At 45.6% G+C, this 16,784-nt stretch overlaps 1 protein-coding gene across 2 annotated transcripts in view; it reads right to left on the minus strand.

The window, feature by feature from the left end:
* The window catches only part of LOC142575800 (inositol polyphosphate 5-phosphatase K-like), a 36,994-nt gene that overhangs the window by 1,327 nt on the left and 18,883 nt on the right, over window positions 1-16,784 (minus strand). Inside the window, exons 12-14 of one of the 2 annotated variants that reach the window (XM_075685458.1) lie at window positions 13,035-13,560; window positions 9,858-10,399; window positions 1,296-1,424 (exon numbers count right to left, since the gene is read on the minus strand). In XM_075685458.1, coding sequence (XP_075541573.1) covers window positions 1,311-1,424; window positions 9,858-10,399; window positions 13,035-13,560 — 1,182 coding nt within the window. In that variant the 3' untranslated portion in view covers window positions 1,296-1,310. Of the gene's footprint in view, window positions 1-1,295; window positions 1,425-9,857; window positions 10,400-13,034; window positions 13,561-16,784 lie in introns of those variants that run through there. The other variant, XM_075685459.1, reaches the window with a different exon arrangement.

A 16,784-nucleotide genomic window follows, 5' to 3' on the forward strand; every position in this document is an offset into this window, starting at 1 on the left:
TTAACACTACCAGGATGTAACAATGAATGTGTGTGTTCTATGATCGTATAAACCGTTTACTACGATATTCCACTGCCGCATTATTGGCTATCACAATTAGATCTGGGTGCCAGTGTCAAAAATAAAAGGTACATGAAATCCAGGAAAAGAAAAGAAAATGTAAGCCGCTTCACCTCGCTCTTTCTCGTGCCACGCACCCCGCTTTGCACACCTTAGTTGCCCCTCTTCAGTCTTCCTTCCAATATCAGTGAGCGGATGGAAGGGAGAGAGACGTGACAAAGGCATGCAGTGCCGGGTGCATCACACAAAGGAGGATGTGGCAATATGGCTAGTGATTATGGTTTTAATTATTTTTCTCCCCCAAAAGATATATTTATCTTTCGGAGATACTATCACTTTCGCATGATTTGGCATAGAATGCTTATGCGTTTACAGCCAACAGCGTTTCTGGCAAGCTCATTATTTTCACACGACGCAAGGAATGCTGTTGGCCATATACTTCGATGCATCTGGTGCCGAGTCACACGAAATCTTGCAAAAGAGATATAGCATCTTCGAAAATGAACGCTTGCGAATACCACCCATGGCCCATGTCCTAATTCTTAAAGGGGCAGTAAAGAGGAACACTAAATTCATTTATTTTGTATTTGTCAGGTTTATTCCTAGAAGAGAAAAACGAAGGCCACACGCTTTTTCTTAAATTTCACGCCAATATGCCTGTGCCAGTACATCAGTGCAACATCGTGGATATTGAAGTATTTTTCTCATATTTGGGCCATTGTGACATGGTAAAAGTTCTCAAAACATGCAATGTTTAGTTTTTGGCTACTTTAGAATGCACTGTAGTCCATCTTTACTGATAAAATATTAACTAGGCCCAATAATTAAGGTGCCATCAACACCAATGACTTCACGGCGATGGTGCGGAAATTTCAAGGCGACGTCACCATCCGTATGATCCTACTGCCTTTTCCAGCTTTTTATGCTTCTTCTGAAGGTAGGATGGGCCGTTTTGGAATTTCAGAAGTGTAGCTTACTTGGTTCAGCTCAACATGCTTTTCTCTTTAGTGTCCCTTTAATGACACCATGTTACTACTGGGTAATGCACCTTTCTCAAAATGTAATGACACATATTGAGCTGCAAAGCTTTTCTCAACATAGCACCCACAGACAGTAATTTAATGTTAGCTATGCAGCGATATTAGCTGCATTCGTTCTTTCCATGTTTGCCATTGCAGCACTACATACTGTATTAACTGAACCCATTGAAAACACTGTCCTAAAACAGCTCATTTGTTTTATATTGTGGTTTAACAGGACGTCTTGAAAACAGCAAACCGCCCTGACATGCAACAGCATGCTAAGGCAGGTAACTGTTTGTACTCACTCTTATGCACAGTGTCAATGTCAACATTGTTTATGAACTGTACAGCCCATGCAGCACGAACAGGGAAAAAAAATTAAAGAAAGGTATAAGCTAAAACAAGCAAAAGTTGAGAATTTTAGTGCCGCTGTTCTGACAAGTCATAAGCCAACAAATGCTGACACCAAGGACAACATAGGGGAAATTACTTGTGCTTAATAAATGAAATAAATAATTGATAAATTAATGGAAATGAAAGTAGATGAAAAAAAAAAGCAATATGCCGCAGATGGGGAACGATCCCACAACCTTCGCATTTCGCATGCGATGCTCTACGAATTGAGCTACTGCGGCGCCGTTTCCCCACGCACTTTCTTGGGTATTTATGTTTCCTAGTAGAACCGTGGGAGTGTTAGCCAGCACCACCACTCACAGACTTTCATTTCATTTATTAAGCACAAATCATTTCCCCTATGTTGTCCTTGGTGTCGGTGTTTGTTGGCTTCTTATGATAGGACTAATAAAAATCGGGCCCCTCGATTAACCCTCTTTGTTCTCACAAGAGCATTTCTCAACCGAGTCTGTGGTTATACGGGCACGCACAAGTAATGGCAGCTGCCATAATTATAAGTACCATTACCGTTATTATCACTATCAGTAGGCAGGTGCCATTATAATCGGTATTGGCCTTTGTTATTGCTGGTACAGGACACTTGCTGTGATTGGGGTGATAAGAAAGGAACAATGAAAGAACAGGAATCCTTACTTAACACAGCCAGTGTTTCAGAGCAAATAAAAATACCGCATAACTATTTATCAGCTTTTAAAGGGACACTAAAGCCAAATATTAAGTCAAGCTTAAGCGATACAATAATGCTCAAGAACATCTAAGGCGTCAATATTATTGCAAGCAGTGCTTTAGTACAGTCTACACTTGTTACAATGGACCCGCGTACAGACTTTCGGACATAACGGACCATATTTCAGCCTGTTTGTTCTACCAATTTTATTAATGCAACGAAGTTCACTTTTAACGGACTGCGTTAAACAGGCTATCGGCTACAGCGGACAAAATTAGCAGCAATTATTTTTCAACGTCAGGCATATAAAACATACTTTTGCCGTGTCGACACGGGCTGACAACTGACTTGTGAGGGTCAGCCAATGATCGCAGCTCAATATAGAGCACGCTAAGGAGGAAGGCGGGGTGGAAATGCGCCGTCTTCTTTTGTGTGCGAGGCACAGGGTGGGGAGAGGGTTGCTTACGGCGCAGCTGCCGTATCTTAAAAGCGATCTGCGATGTGGACAGAGTGCGCGCCCGTGCAGGCCTCATCTTCAGAGCAATCTGCGATGTGGGCAAAGTGCAGCCAGAGCCAGTAGTTTCGTATGCGCTGTGCTTTTGATGTTTAGTTTGCACTGATGTGACAGACAGCACGAAGGTCAATTCACTCGCTCCTGCGCTTCTACTCCAAAGTTTTGACAGCTACTTTCCACGATCATTGAGCGAGATAAAATTACTTCGCATGGCTGTCACTAATTTGCTATTCCAATCGATGTTTCGCCTTTCGGGCGAAACTGCGACTTTCTTTGTTTGATTTTTTTTTTTTTTTTTGCTTTGGACGTTCGTCACTCACTCTTTGCAATAACGTTGTTAGACATCATGACCGAAGTTTCGGAAGTGAGGCGTTCCGGATATTACAGACTTTGGATAAAACAGACGTTTTTTGTCAGATTATCAGGGCCCATTGTAATGACAATAGAATGTATTTGAGCAATTAAGATAAATGCAGGATACAATGTGAGACTCTCCCTGGTCATTCAAGTGGTAACCTGATGATGTATGCACTGCTCATCATAATCCTGTCACTAGTACTCAACCAAATGTAATAAAAAGATAATCGTATTGTATTATAAGATGGCAGAAAAGGCTGCTTGTTCAGTTCTACTCGATTTTCTGAAAAAAAAGTTGACGTTACCCTCGACAGCGATGTGGGTAGTCTAAAAGTTTAGTTTTCGCTCAACTTAGCACTGCCCATGCTTTCGTATTCCAGTAGTTTATTTATCGCGTAGTGCTGCGCTGGTTTCGCTGGCTTGCGAAACTCGCACAAACTGTGAGTAGCAGAGAATGCCACGTCCATATGATGTTGCGGGATGCCTGAACGGTCCACGCCACTTGACCAAGAGCAGCTACAGCGGCGAATCCAACGCTCTGCCTTGGCTTGGTTCCTCCATACCCAAGAGTACGTCTTGCGCAGGAAATCGTAGCACTGTCTGTTGGGTGCCGTTTTACTGACTGATAGCAGTAAAGGGTAGTGATGGCACATACAACGTCACCACTCCCTGATCGTGGGTGGGTGATTTGAATTGTCCTAAAGGTACGCGGACCCTTCAGACGAGATTTTCTCTTAAACTAAGTTTTTTCTTGGCACGAAACAGCCGCTGCAAGGTTTCTGGAAGTGTTTTAACAGTCCACGTTGACTCAGTATTTGCCTTTAGTGTCCCTTTAAATAATTAATTGTAGGTGGCAACAATGCAAGATAACTCTCAGGATGCAAGCTTGTATCCCAGTGATTTAGTACAAATCTCGCACACAGTTGAACCACCCTGATGGCAATGTGAGCTTGCTAGTGAGATTTCAACATAATAGACATTTCATGCTGGTGATTAATAGGATTGAACAGATGTCATCAAGATGGGCTCCTAAGGTAAAAGCAAAATGTATTAAATTCTGGAGTTTCATGTGCTAAAACCAGGGTTGCCAGATTGGGCTATTAATAGCCAAATTGGGCTACTTTTTGTCCGAGTTGGCATCAGAATTTTCCTTTTGGTTATATGGCTATATTGGGCTACATTTTTTTCCTGTGTAAAAAAAAAGTAAAAATAGTTAAGCACAATTGAAAAGCATGCTGGAATCAAAATGCAGACGATAGCAGGTTAAAGAAATGGAGCGCGTCTGCTACAAGATAAAAATTTGCCAATTATATGTTAGAGAACATATATACATGTCAAAATGCCAAGGATCGCAGCCTTTTGATAATTTAAGTAAGAATGCTGGCCTCAGGAAACACGTCTCCATCTGCGAACTAATGCTACCCGCACGCGCGCCAGCGAACATATGTTTGCTGTCTCCACATGCGAGCTTCGGCGTTCTACGTTGTGGGGAGCACTCGCCTCCATTTCCTCCCGTGTACCCGTGGCGACCCGTTCGCACGTGGCGACGGGTCGTGCCGGCGTAGACAGGGGAGAGAGGCACTACGTCGCACGTGGCGACGAGTCGCGCCGGCGTAGACAGGGGGAAGAGGCACTACGCGCCCTCCCTCTCTTCGTCGCTCTGATGACGCGCGTACTCTTCTCCTGCGCGGCTCACGGGAAAGGGAAACGTATCCAGCGGGCGAGGAGGACTTCCCCTCGCAAAAAGGTAAAAAGGCATAAAAGCGCGCTACCGGGAGAGACTCTCTCTCTTGGGACGCCGACGCCTTGGACCGCCTGCACAGCACCTGCCGCATCCCGTGAGTAACCTCGTTTGCCTGACCCACCCAGACAACGAGGCAAGCCTTTTACTACTTTTACTGAGAGGACGTCCCTCTACGAGTGTTCGCTATTGCTAATAGCAATAAACGTTGTCACCGTTGACACCGCTGGTTGCCTTATTCGTCCGAACCCGGCGTAGCCGCGATTCCCGCGCTATGGGTTGGGAGTACCACGAAGCGACTGCGTGGGGCTAGATCCGGAGCTCGACTTCAGCCCTAGCCGCACGCAGAGTGGAACCCCCACAACGTATTATTAATTAATTCATTCATTCACAAAACTTTATTAGTGTCCTGAAGCCCGGTCTTTTCAGACCGAGGTGGGCCGCGTCCACGTCGGCACCGCCAGGCCGAGCCTTATTAAACACGAGATGCTTTTACCTCCCGTTGACGGTGCACCGCGGGTGACCTCGGTGCCAGAATGGAGGGAGAACACTGGGCTGAACCTAACCGAAACTTGCCGAATTTTCTGCCTGCCGCATGGCACCTACATGGCAATTCGCTCGGAACCTTCCAACGCCAACATAGAACATATCCTCTTCCGTTTCCCCACAGCCACGACAGCCATCCGTTCCCTACACAACTCCAAACCGCTTCCTGTCTTTGCTATCGCTACGCTTATTAAATGCCACCGTCAAACGCGTGTTCAGCCAAATCTCGCTCATTAAAACCGACCTTCGGAATAGAATGTCGAACGAGACATTGGTAGTGCTCCTCCACATGAAGTTTGGCCTGGCCAGCAACAGAGGCTGCTGCAAGGATTTTTAACCGGGCTAAGAATTTTTGTCCCATTTCAGCTCTGAAATTTTGTACGGACCAAGCAGTTTCACTTCTCGATAGGCTCATGATGCTTAATCGTAGCATACTTTTTATGTCAATATATTGTACCAGATTTTGTACCAACCGCCATTTATTGGGTTAGACTTGTCATGAAATTTCTTGCAGTTTTCTATTTAGTGCATGGTGTGGTGTTAAGTGAAATTATCATGAGCCGTAAGTAATAATACTGAACGCCTGAATGCATGCCATTGCTTAGCATGTTTATTGCACGGTGCTATTTTTGTGTTGTTCTTTTCATGATATTTGGGTGCTCTGGGCAAAATAAAACAGTGCATTTGCAATGAGGACCGCATTTGCCTTATCATGAATTTGCCTCCATGTCTGCATTTCTGCAGTTGCGCTTGTGCCGCATCTGTTTTCCGTGCCGCATGGCGTCCGTGACGATGCGCGCGGGGGTCATGCGTGGAAAAACTAATGTGTAGGTATTCTTGCCGAAAATTAGTTCAATATGCTTAAGAAATAACTTCACAAAAAGACAAAGCTTTTTGGATACCTTTGGGCTACCCGGAAGTTGCGCTTTTGGCTACATTTGGGCTACTGCGGAGGCCAATTTGGCTACCTGTGGTTTGAGTGATCTGGCAACCCTGGCTAAAACCACAACCTGATTATGAGGCTCATCGCAGTGAGAGGCTCAGAATTAATTTTGACCACATGAGGTTTTTTTAACCTGCACTCAATGCACGGCACGCAGTATTTTTTTTTTTTTTTTTTCATTTTGCCCCCAATCAAAATGTGGTTGAGAGGGCCGGGATTTGATCCCGCACCCTCGAGCATTGCAGCACGATACCATAGTCGCTAAGCCACCACAGGGGGCCAACAGAAAAGCAATGACACTCTGATGTGCACTGCTTATGTCTCTGTGTGCACATATCAAAACAGTCGTACAGATGTACCCACGACGACTAGAAAATACTATCCTGATTGAGCAACAGCGCAGGTGAAACATGTGCAAGGAAAGGAACGAACTACATAAGTACTTATGTTGTGTGCTGTTTTCATTGTCCATGTTTCTGTATGCTTTGTTATTCAGTCGTTATCACCAACAAGCCTGCCTTATACTGTATCTACAGAAGAATCCTAGCACGCAAGTGACACCCCAACATTTCTAGAATGCTTGTGCCAGTGAACTGAAGCTAAATGAAGCTAAGAAAAGGCACTTAAAGGGAAGCTGAAAGGTTTTCCAGAAAAAATGAGTGAAGAGCAGTACGCCGTGGTTTTCAACCCTCTGAATTCGAATATCGCATCGAAATTGAGTGAAAGAAAGCGCAAGAATATTTTATTTCGACGAAAAGTGCAGCAGCAGACACGCCCAGCTCGCGCGCCTCGTTTCCGCCTGTGATTGGTCGGGCGCCTCGTGACGTCAACGATGGTGTTCGTCCGGACCGACTGCTGCCGCTACAGACAAAGCAGGGTGCAAGGTAGTTTGGTGCTGTTTTGCCGAGACGGTCATGGAAATTTTCGAGAGCTTGTGTTTCTCTGAGGAGTTCAGCGTTAAGTCCAAACTCTACGAGAGCGATTTTGCGCGGGACGGTGATGGGCGACGGCTTCGAGCGACAAAATGGGCCGTCGCTTGAACAAATCGCTCGGTGTTGTCACTCGATTGCTCGTTTCTAGAAATCTAGAACTCGTCGCTCGTCGCCCGGAAATGTTATGAGTGACTAGCCAATTGTGCAAAGCCGAAACTGGATGTACATAACTCAAATACTGCTGTTTGTCGCACGGAACGAGCAAACTATTGAATTTTACACGTGCAAGAATAAGAACCTAGTGCAAGACTTTAAGAAATATTTTATGCTCCTTCTTCAGTAAAATACATCAACTTAAATTGATAAAGCATGCGTCACGCTAGTTTCGGCGCGTATATTGCTGCCCTCATACTGGGAAGTCGTCGCTCAAAGCCATCGCTCGCGTGGAGTTCGGCTTGTAGACGACGAGTGAACGCGACAGCCATTGCCTCGCTTGTAGCGCTGTCGCTGTCGTGTGCAAGATCACTTGTAAGGGGTTTATACTTGTACATACTACACGTACGTACATACTTGTACATACTACATGTACGAGCCGATTGCGAAGAGCCGGCCTCTCCAAGAAGCAAAAAATTCAAGCACTGCTTTCCACGTGAACGAAGGTGAAGTGTTAGCATCTCCTTGTGTTGGAAATGTTCTTTGGCGAGTACGTTTTTTGTTAAGCTGCATTCAGCGTTCCAGTGAGTATGTTTCCGGCCAAACAACTGTAGTGTTATGTTCCTGCATGCCTCCTCGTAGAACGTAAGCGGTGATGCGATCTTCAGCATTTGTGCGCTGCCCCAAAGCTGTCGGCAATCTACACAGACGGTTTAAACATGGGAAAAGTTTACCGGCTGTTGTAGCACGTGTAGTATAAAACCTCCATCAGCGCACCATCCACACGCTACTCGTAACCGGCGAATTCCGTCGGCTACGTGAGATGGTCGGTTTCTTATGTGTGCGAGAGAAGGGGGAGTGCAGCGTCTTGGCGTGAGCAGGCTTTCCAACACATGCAAACTTTACGCTTGCACTGCATTATGGTAGCTGCATGCAGGCTGTTTCGCAACACACGTGCGAATAGAAAATTTGCGGCGCTTGGCGATGAAACTTGCGTCAAGAGTGGGCGATAAACATGCACCTTCCGTTCAGCGTGCTAACTATTTTTTTTAGGAGAACACAAAGCATGCATTATTGATAAACTCCTGTAGTAATCGTCACGAAAGTGGTTAGAGCACAACACTTGTTCTTGAGCGCTTGAAGTTGTTTCGCTTCACAGCGGCCTCCCACTTAGCTGAAAGCTTCTTGTCTTGCAGGAACTAATGGAACATCGGAACAACGTCGCAGCCGCTGGTGTTCGTGCAAGCGTAGGCTGCACAGAACGCCGGCATGATCGGCCTACAAGTTCAATTGATGCTGCGCACGTCAACTACCACTCCTATATACACACAAATAAAGGAATGTAGGGTCGAGCGAAGCAGATTAGGACGGCACGCACGCAGAAATACGCCCGGTCAGGCACGGTCGCGGAGACTGCGAAGGAGTGGAACACCAGTGTTGACGTCAATAAGCCGCGGTTTCCGGTCTCCGCTCGCATCGTCAGCGTCGGCAGCAGCGCGCGGCGCTCGACGGGGGGCGGAGCTACAGCGCAATTTTAACCGACGATTGCGTCGCTCCTAAGTGAAAAATCCCCCCCAAAATTTTACCTTCATGGTTTATAAGGTTCCCACATCCGTATATGAGCGTCTTATTGAATTCGACAGACTCTTCAGCTTCCCTTTAAATGAGCACACACGAGTGGCCAATGTGAATGTTGACTTTCACAGACCTAAATGCTCGCAGGAAAAAAATATCACGGTAATAGCACAAGTCCACAGAAAAGTTCAAACCTCAAAATAATAAACACCTCAAAATAATAAAAAACCCACATCAGCACCAAACAATTTATGCTCAAACTCGATAGGCGCAATCTAAATATATGACTTCTAGTTTTCAAACACAGTCACTGAAAGGCTATGAAAAGCTTTTACAAACAGAGGAAGCCTCTAAAATTTTGTGAGGCAGCTGCTCATGATGCCTGAATTAGACAATGGCAGTCGTCTTTCCACATAATTCCCTAGAAAAATAACCAGAGGGAACTCTGGAGTTAGTTTCTACGAGAAATGCTGCACGTACAGTGGTTCAGCCAGCATGGGAATGATGGTTGGTGCATGGCTTTGCCTAAACTTCCAGCCTCCTGGTTTTGCACAGCATTGCGACATTGCAAACTGATCAATTCCAACAAATTATATCGTGACAAATGTAACATTTTGCAGCGATTATGCATGTGCTATGAGTAGTTGCATTCTGCATTCAGATGATTTCTTCAAAATTTAGGCCAACAAGTGCAGGTAAAGCACAGTAAATAAAGCTGCAAAAGCATCTGAAGCCACAAATAAAGATCTGAAAAATTAATTAACTAACCATAATATCCATGGTAGCTGAACGATCGCAGCGCCAGGGTTCCCTCTAGTAATTCTAGTGGGAAACTCTACATTCTCTATGTCCTAGCTTTCTGCAAAGCTGTTCGCTGTTACCAATCACGCTCTCATCAATGCGAAATGAACTTTGCATTTAGTCTATGCTCACCTTGAAGGGCTCGCTCATGCCGAGCACGTCAGACTGGCCGCGCAGATAGACCAGTCGGTACCTGCCCGACACCAGCAGCGTCTGGTCGCCAAAGAGCACCCTGTAGAAGACGCGCTCGTGTGACGACGGCTTCTGCTGCTGGGGAACGGCATCCTGTCCCACGGCACTGTCCGTGCGACCGGCTGTAGCCAATGCTCCCACCGACGAACGCCGACCAGGATCTTCAGCGGCATCGTCACCCTGCTCTGAGCAGCTTTTCCCTTCCATTGGCGTTGCATTGCCAGTGTCGGGAGGCGTGTCGGCACGCACACTGCCGCCATCAACAAGGCTGTCGCTTGGTGAGACGCGCGGCGGGGACTGCTGCCGGCTCGACGGAGGCCTCCAGCTAACTGTGGCTTCTCCGCGCTTCCTGGTGGCACTGCTTCCTTGCCTCGCCTGCTCCGCTGCAGCAGTGCTGTCACCAGGCGGGGTCGCGGCAGGCACATTGGAGGCAGACCGTGACGGCTGATTCTGCCGTCCTTCCAAATTGGGCTCGGGATCGCCTGCAGTGTGGAAAATCTCTAATGTCGCATAGCTCCTGGCACACAATAAGACTTCTTGCAGGCCAGCAGGTAAGTTATGAAAATAAAGAGGAAACTGCGCAACGTCGATCAAGGACAGAGAAAGAAAAAGAAGACGACACTGCTCATCTCTGTCCTGTATGTTTCTTCTCTGTGCCCTCATTTGCTTTGCGCAGTTTGAGTTTCATTTTAGTGCGTCTGGTAATGCAGGCTCATATCTGTTGCCCTCTTACAAGACAATTTTCACTCCAAGCACATTTAACTTCGTTGGGTTTAGTTTATGATCAATGTGGTTTCAGAGAAAAAGGATGTAGAGAAAGGCAAAGAAGTTAACCACAGGTAGTTTTGGTTAGCTACCCTGCACTGGGGGGATGGGTAAGGAGATAGAAAGCATAGAAGGGTGAACAACATAAAGCACACAAGCACTGCAGAGATAGCACACAACATTCTCTGAGTCAATCATTTAAGAGCATGGACCTTGAGAATTGAACTGCAGATACTGTTGACTTCCGTTAATTCAATCCTGATGAGGTTGACGAAACTGATCGAGTTATCCGACGGGTCGAATTAAGCAAGATGCAGAAAAAATTTCAGAACACACTGCTGATTCATTGTCAGTATTTCCTTGGTTCTAACAAATCCCCGAATCAAATGTGCACCCGCATTATATGTGTCCAAAGTAGAAAACTAATGCAGAGATAACATTAATGCTCCTAAACAATCTAGAAATCTAATGTGCACCCGATTTTTATCACAAAATGGGCAAGGGCCGAATGTCTGTTGCACAGTGGTGGCTGGTTTTCGAAAGTCAGCTTCGCTGTATAAAGCCGCGTTATGTGGCAAAGCACGCCACAAACAGTTCTCAGCTGAATTTTCCTGGGAAAAAAAGGCACTTTAGAATCAGGTAACTACTGTAATCAGACAATGTGAGCTACTATTATTGCTTGAAAATCTTTCTAGGGCAGGCCGAAAATAGGCATTTTCACAGGAGATGACGTGTGTTCAACGCATTCACTGTCCCTTAAGCTCTACCGAGATAGACGCTGCCAGTAAAGGGGTCGCTATTGGAGTCACCATAGGGGCTATGTGCATGCAGGCTGACTGATCAAGTTCAAATTGTCCAGTGATGGCCAATTTAGGATGGAAACAACAAACATTTAGGCCTACAGAAATGTATGGGCACTGGCTAGGACCTTCAGTCGGGACCGAATTAACGGAAGTTTACTGTATAACCCACTGTGTAGACCCCTTCTTTCATATTGCACTGACAGACACTTTCAGGTACTTTCACATTAATTGTGGATTTTAAGTATTCAACATTATCAGGCTCCTACATCCACTGTTATGTGTAGTGCTGATGTAAAACTTCCACTGTGTGCACAAAAGCCTGCCACCTCTCCTTCCTCCTCCCCCACTTGTTTTTTTTTTTCCCATGATAGCATTCAACGAAACTTGTAGAAGCGTAGTACAAGACGGTTAGTTGGAGAAGTATGGGAGAGGCCTTTGCCCTGCAGTGGGCGTAACTAGGCTGATGGTGATGATGTAGAGGCGTTTTGCAGAAGTGCGAAATTACATGCAGGCAGATAACTTATGGTGAACTCAGAATGGTGGACAAAATACAAAGTGGTGGACAAAATACAATTAAACCTCATTATAATACTGTAAGGAAAAAGACGTGCGCTGTGCAGAGCTCCGCAGCCGGATCGCCAGCACTACTGAAGTGGGGCTCGAGATAGACCCTGTTCCTGGTGTTACTGACTAAGCCTACGCTGTTGCGTCTTCCTGTCGGTGTCCTTCGTGTCGTCCACAGCCGTGTCGGACTTCTTTGCCATAATTGATACATATAACACACAAATATTTTCATTATATCCACAAACAATATTCATTACATACCGATGTTAGTGAGAAATATTTTAGATTTATATTGCTATATCTGATCATTTCTTACATCTGCATTCATTATACCAAGGTTTGAACTGTAATGTGAATTAGATATTAAAGGAAATTTTGCATATTCGTAAATTTTGAGTAAAGGCCAATAAATTCACTAAGAAGTGGAGAGTTTAACGAAAATCTGCTTGGGAGAAATCTGGCACTGCAAATTTTCACCCGTTAAGAGACTAGAAAGGCAAGTATTAAGTTCTGCAGCTTACAGATGAAGTTGGTTTGTTTCTACTTTGCACACCTCTCACCTAGTTGCAAACATTGCAATTTTATCAGCACCCAACAATCTCCTAGTTGGTGTGTTGGTGTAGTTGCTGATAGTGACCATGATATTATATCTGTAAGCATGTTAAGTTTAGTTCTTTAGTTAATATTCCCAACCTCGTTATTTCTGTGTGGTGCTTAAATTGTTGCAGTTCCTCTTTAGTGACACATTTCGCATGTTGAGCATTACCACATTTTAATTTTGTTGCCAAAGAAGGCAGTTTGCAGTAATGGCTACATTGCTACATAAAGTCATAAGCTGAGCAAAATGCTATGATCCTGCGTTTCTGTGCTCAGTGAAGTGGCACAGTGAAAGATACTCCAGACACCAGCTCTGCAGTGCCACCTAGGTAGTGTTGTAGAAAATCTTAAGTACAGAAATGGATCTCAAAGGTTGACTGAGATTCACCTGGCTCGTCTGCCGAGTTGCGTGGCCAAGAGAGGGAGCGTGCCGCATTTTCTGTTTCGGCCGGCGACCTGTTGGTGCGACGTGTGGCCACACTTGGGGTGCCACCATCTGAGTTGGTGCCTGCACCACTGGCAGCACCAGTGGCAGCACCAGTTGCTGCACCAGTGGCTGCACCAGTGGCTGCACCAGTGGCAGCACCAGTGGCAGCACCAGTGGCTGCGCCAGTGACTGTGCCAGTGGCTGCAACCGTGGCTGCACCAGTGGCTGCACCAGGGGCTGCACCAGGGGCTGCACCAGGGGCTGCACTAGGGGCTGCACCAGTGGCTGCACTAGGGGCTGCACTAGGGGCTGCCCCAGGGGCTGCACCAGGGCCCGCACCAGGGCCTGCAGAGGCGTGCCTCGACTGGCTGCCTCGAGAAGAGCGCGATCGGCTGCGACGTGATCGCAGGTGGGTGGGATAGACGTCCGTCGGACGCGTTGACGCCCACACGTAGCCTAGGTGGTCCTCCAGGCTACTGAAGTTTTCCTACAGAGGTTACAGATGTGATTTAGAATGGCTGTAGCCACTGTCTAGAATGATGATCATGACAAATGCCAAGCAGCAGCAAGCAGTAAAACTGCTGGTGCCAGTACTGATAGTTCTACACTGCATCATGCGTAGCATATAGCATCACCAGAAGATTATAGAGCTGAAGTGGTCAACAGTAGGTGCACAAAGAAAAGGCTTCGCATGGAGCCAACAAGGGGACTTGTCTTTGACCTGGCAAAGGGAAGTCCCTTGGAATGATGGCTTTGTACAGCAATGATTTCCTTGTTTTCCCATTGTACATACCATTACTCTTGATGAACCAGATGAAGTCATTCAAGATGGTTTTAACTGCAAAGCATTGTGGGACCGAATACAATAATTTCTTTTTAATACGAACTGTTTATCATATATATTTTATTACAGACTGATGTTGCTAGTACTATCTTTCAAAACAGTGTAAAGATATTTTTCATCTCTGACAGGACGTTTAGTACGGAGTCGAGTGAAACTTGAAGACAATCCAACTAAAGACAACTGGAATCCACTATAATCAGGTAAATTGTGCCAACTGAAATTCTGCTTTTAACCGTACAACCAGGTAAAATGACACTCTGTTCACTGTCAGCAGTGAGGACCAAACGAAGACTGAAGTGGCCTAGCTGCAGCTAAGAGTTTAATGTGCTAACCACTGAACTATTGCTCAAGCTAATGGCGCAAACAACACCAACTCATGCGTGGTGTGCAGTATGCATGACGGTTTTAGAGAGCTGAGTCATGCATCCATTTATTTCGGTAGGGCTGTTGAGCAGCAGCTGAAACAAAACAGGATGCAGCCTAACCGTCTGATATTTTTACTGCAGCTCGCATTCCCCGCTGTCTACAGTCCATATCACCGTGCCTTCCCTCTGACGCAGCAGACGGCCTCATCCTGCCAGCTGCCTAGCAGAGCATACTGCGCACACTCAGCAGGCTGACTCTGCGGCTTCCATGGACTTGGAACTACGGCGCCTGCGCTTGATTGGCTGGAGAGCCATATATAGGGGACCATCCTGGTACCAGCTTCACTGTTGAGCAGCGGCTGCAACAAAACAGGACACAGCCTAACCGTCCGATATTTTTAGAGCAGCTCGTGTTCCCCGCTGTCTACAGTCCATATCACCGTGCCTCCCCTCTGACACAGCAGACAGCCTCATCCTGCCAGCTGCCTAGCAGAGCATACTGCGCACACTCAGCAGGCTGACTCTGCGGCTTCCGTGGACTTGGAACTACGGCGCCTGCACTTGATCGGCTGGAGAGCCATATATAGGGGACCATCCCGGCACCAGCTTCACTGTTGAGCAGCGGCTGCAACAAAACAGGACGCAGCCTAACCGTCCGATATTTTTACTGCAGGTTAGTTTTTTCTACTTTTCACTACGTCCTATGCTGTTGTTGCGGCTGCTGCTCACAAGTGTGTCTCTTGTTTTTAGTCTATTTTCTGCGATGCCAACCAACACTGAACACGCTAAAAAAAATTGAGCATCTCGAATCGCTGCTAAACGATAAGCTTGATGCACTTGTCGACAGTCTGGCTGCCAAGATTGGGAAGAGGCTTGAAGACCAGGGAATTGGCAACCTTGCTTCTCTAGCTGAAAGCGTGCGCTTCATGAGCGAACAGTATGACACATTCAAAGCAACATTCAGTGAACTGGTAACTACTAACTAAGCATTAACTTCTCAGAATGAAGCATTAACCAAGAGAATCGCAGACATGGCACAGTACAGCAGAATGAATAACATTGAAATTAAAGGCATTCCATCATCACAAGGAGAGGAATGCTCTGTGATCTTGAAGAAGGTTGCCGATGCAAGTGAGTGCCCAATTTCTTCTGGAGACATTGATATAGTTCATCGTGTGGCCAGCAAGATGTCGGACAGAAACATCATTGTTTGTTTTTGTCCACGTAACAAAAAGAATGAACTTCTTTGCAAGGGTTGCAAAACTCGTCTGCGATGCTCCCAGATTGGCTTTTCTAGTAGTAATGATAATCTCACTTACATTAACGAACACCTCACAATCGACAACAAACGCTTATTCAGCAAGGCCCTTGCACTGAAGAAAGAGAACAGTTGGCAGTTTTTATGGACTGAAAATTGCCAGATTAAAGCCCATAAATCAACCGACAGCATGGTCTTCCGAATAAACACAGAGGCTGATTTTCGCATCTTTGCGCAGGCGCAGCTTATTGCTACATTTCCTGTCCTGCGAACTGATTGCACACACATTCCGTAATACTTTTCATCATGTCTTTGCTATCACCAGCCGAAGTCAAATGATTGCTTACATCTTCTAATATCTCTATTCTTCATATCAATGTGCGAAGTTTGTGCAAAGACCATGATACCATTTCTGCATTTACTGACTCACTTAATCATTCGTTTTCATTTATTTGCATTTTGGAAACATGGCTTGACAATGCTGATAGCAATTTATACGGTTTTCATCCATACCAAGCAGAATACTGCCATCGTATTTCGGATCGATATGGTGGTTCCGCCATATTTGTTTCACCTCATATTAAATATAAGCGTAGGTTTGATCTTTTTCTTAATGTAAATCACCGTGAATCGGTATGGATTGAAACTGACTTACAGCTGAATTCTCATAATCATAACAGTTTTATTCTTGGTTGTGTATACCGCTCCCCTTCTTCATCTATTCCTGATTTTCTGGGTGAACTCTGCATAGTTTTAAAAAAGAATTTCTCTTGGAACATAAGCTAGTCCTAATTGTCAGTGCAGACATTCTTCCTGCAACAATATTAACGTCAATTTACTTGACGTTGACAACGGAAGTGTAACAGCTTATACAGACTGTCTTGCTGGTTTCGGACTGGAATCATTAATTATCTCTCCTGCTAGGTGTTCTACTCATGGTACCAACACACTTGTTGACCATGCTCCAACTAACATCTCAGCAACTCCAAACCCTGAGGTCATAGATACGCAGATCACAGACCATTTCCCAATATTCATCTCCTTTGAGGCCGAAATACCTCAGTCCGAGCCTTGCTACTTTTCCTCCAAGTTTGACTGAGACAGTTTTGTTAACACTATAACAAATACTGATTGGTCTGCAATTAACTCCCTGCACGATTCCGATGAAGCTCTTGAAAATTTTTGTTCCATCTTTCTACAGGCCGTTCGCGCTAACACCACTACCGTTCGATGCAAGAAACATT

Source organism: Dermacentor variabilis, chromosome 3, assembly GCF_050947875.1.
Source record: "Dermacentor variabilis isolate Ectoservices chromosome 3, ASM5094787v1, whole genome shotgun sequence".
Taxonomy (NCBI): domain Eukaryota; kingdom Metazoa; phylum Arthropoda; class Arachnida; order Ixodida; family Ixodidae; genus Dermacentor; species Dermacentor variabilis.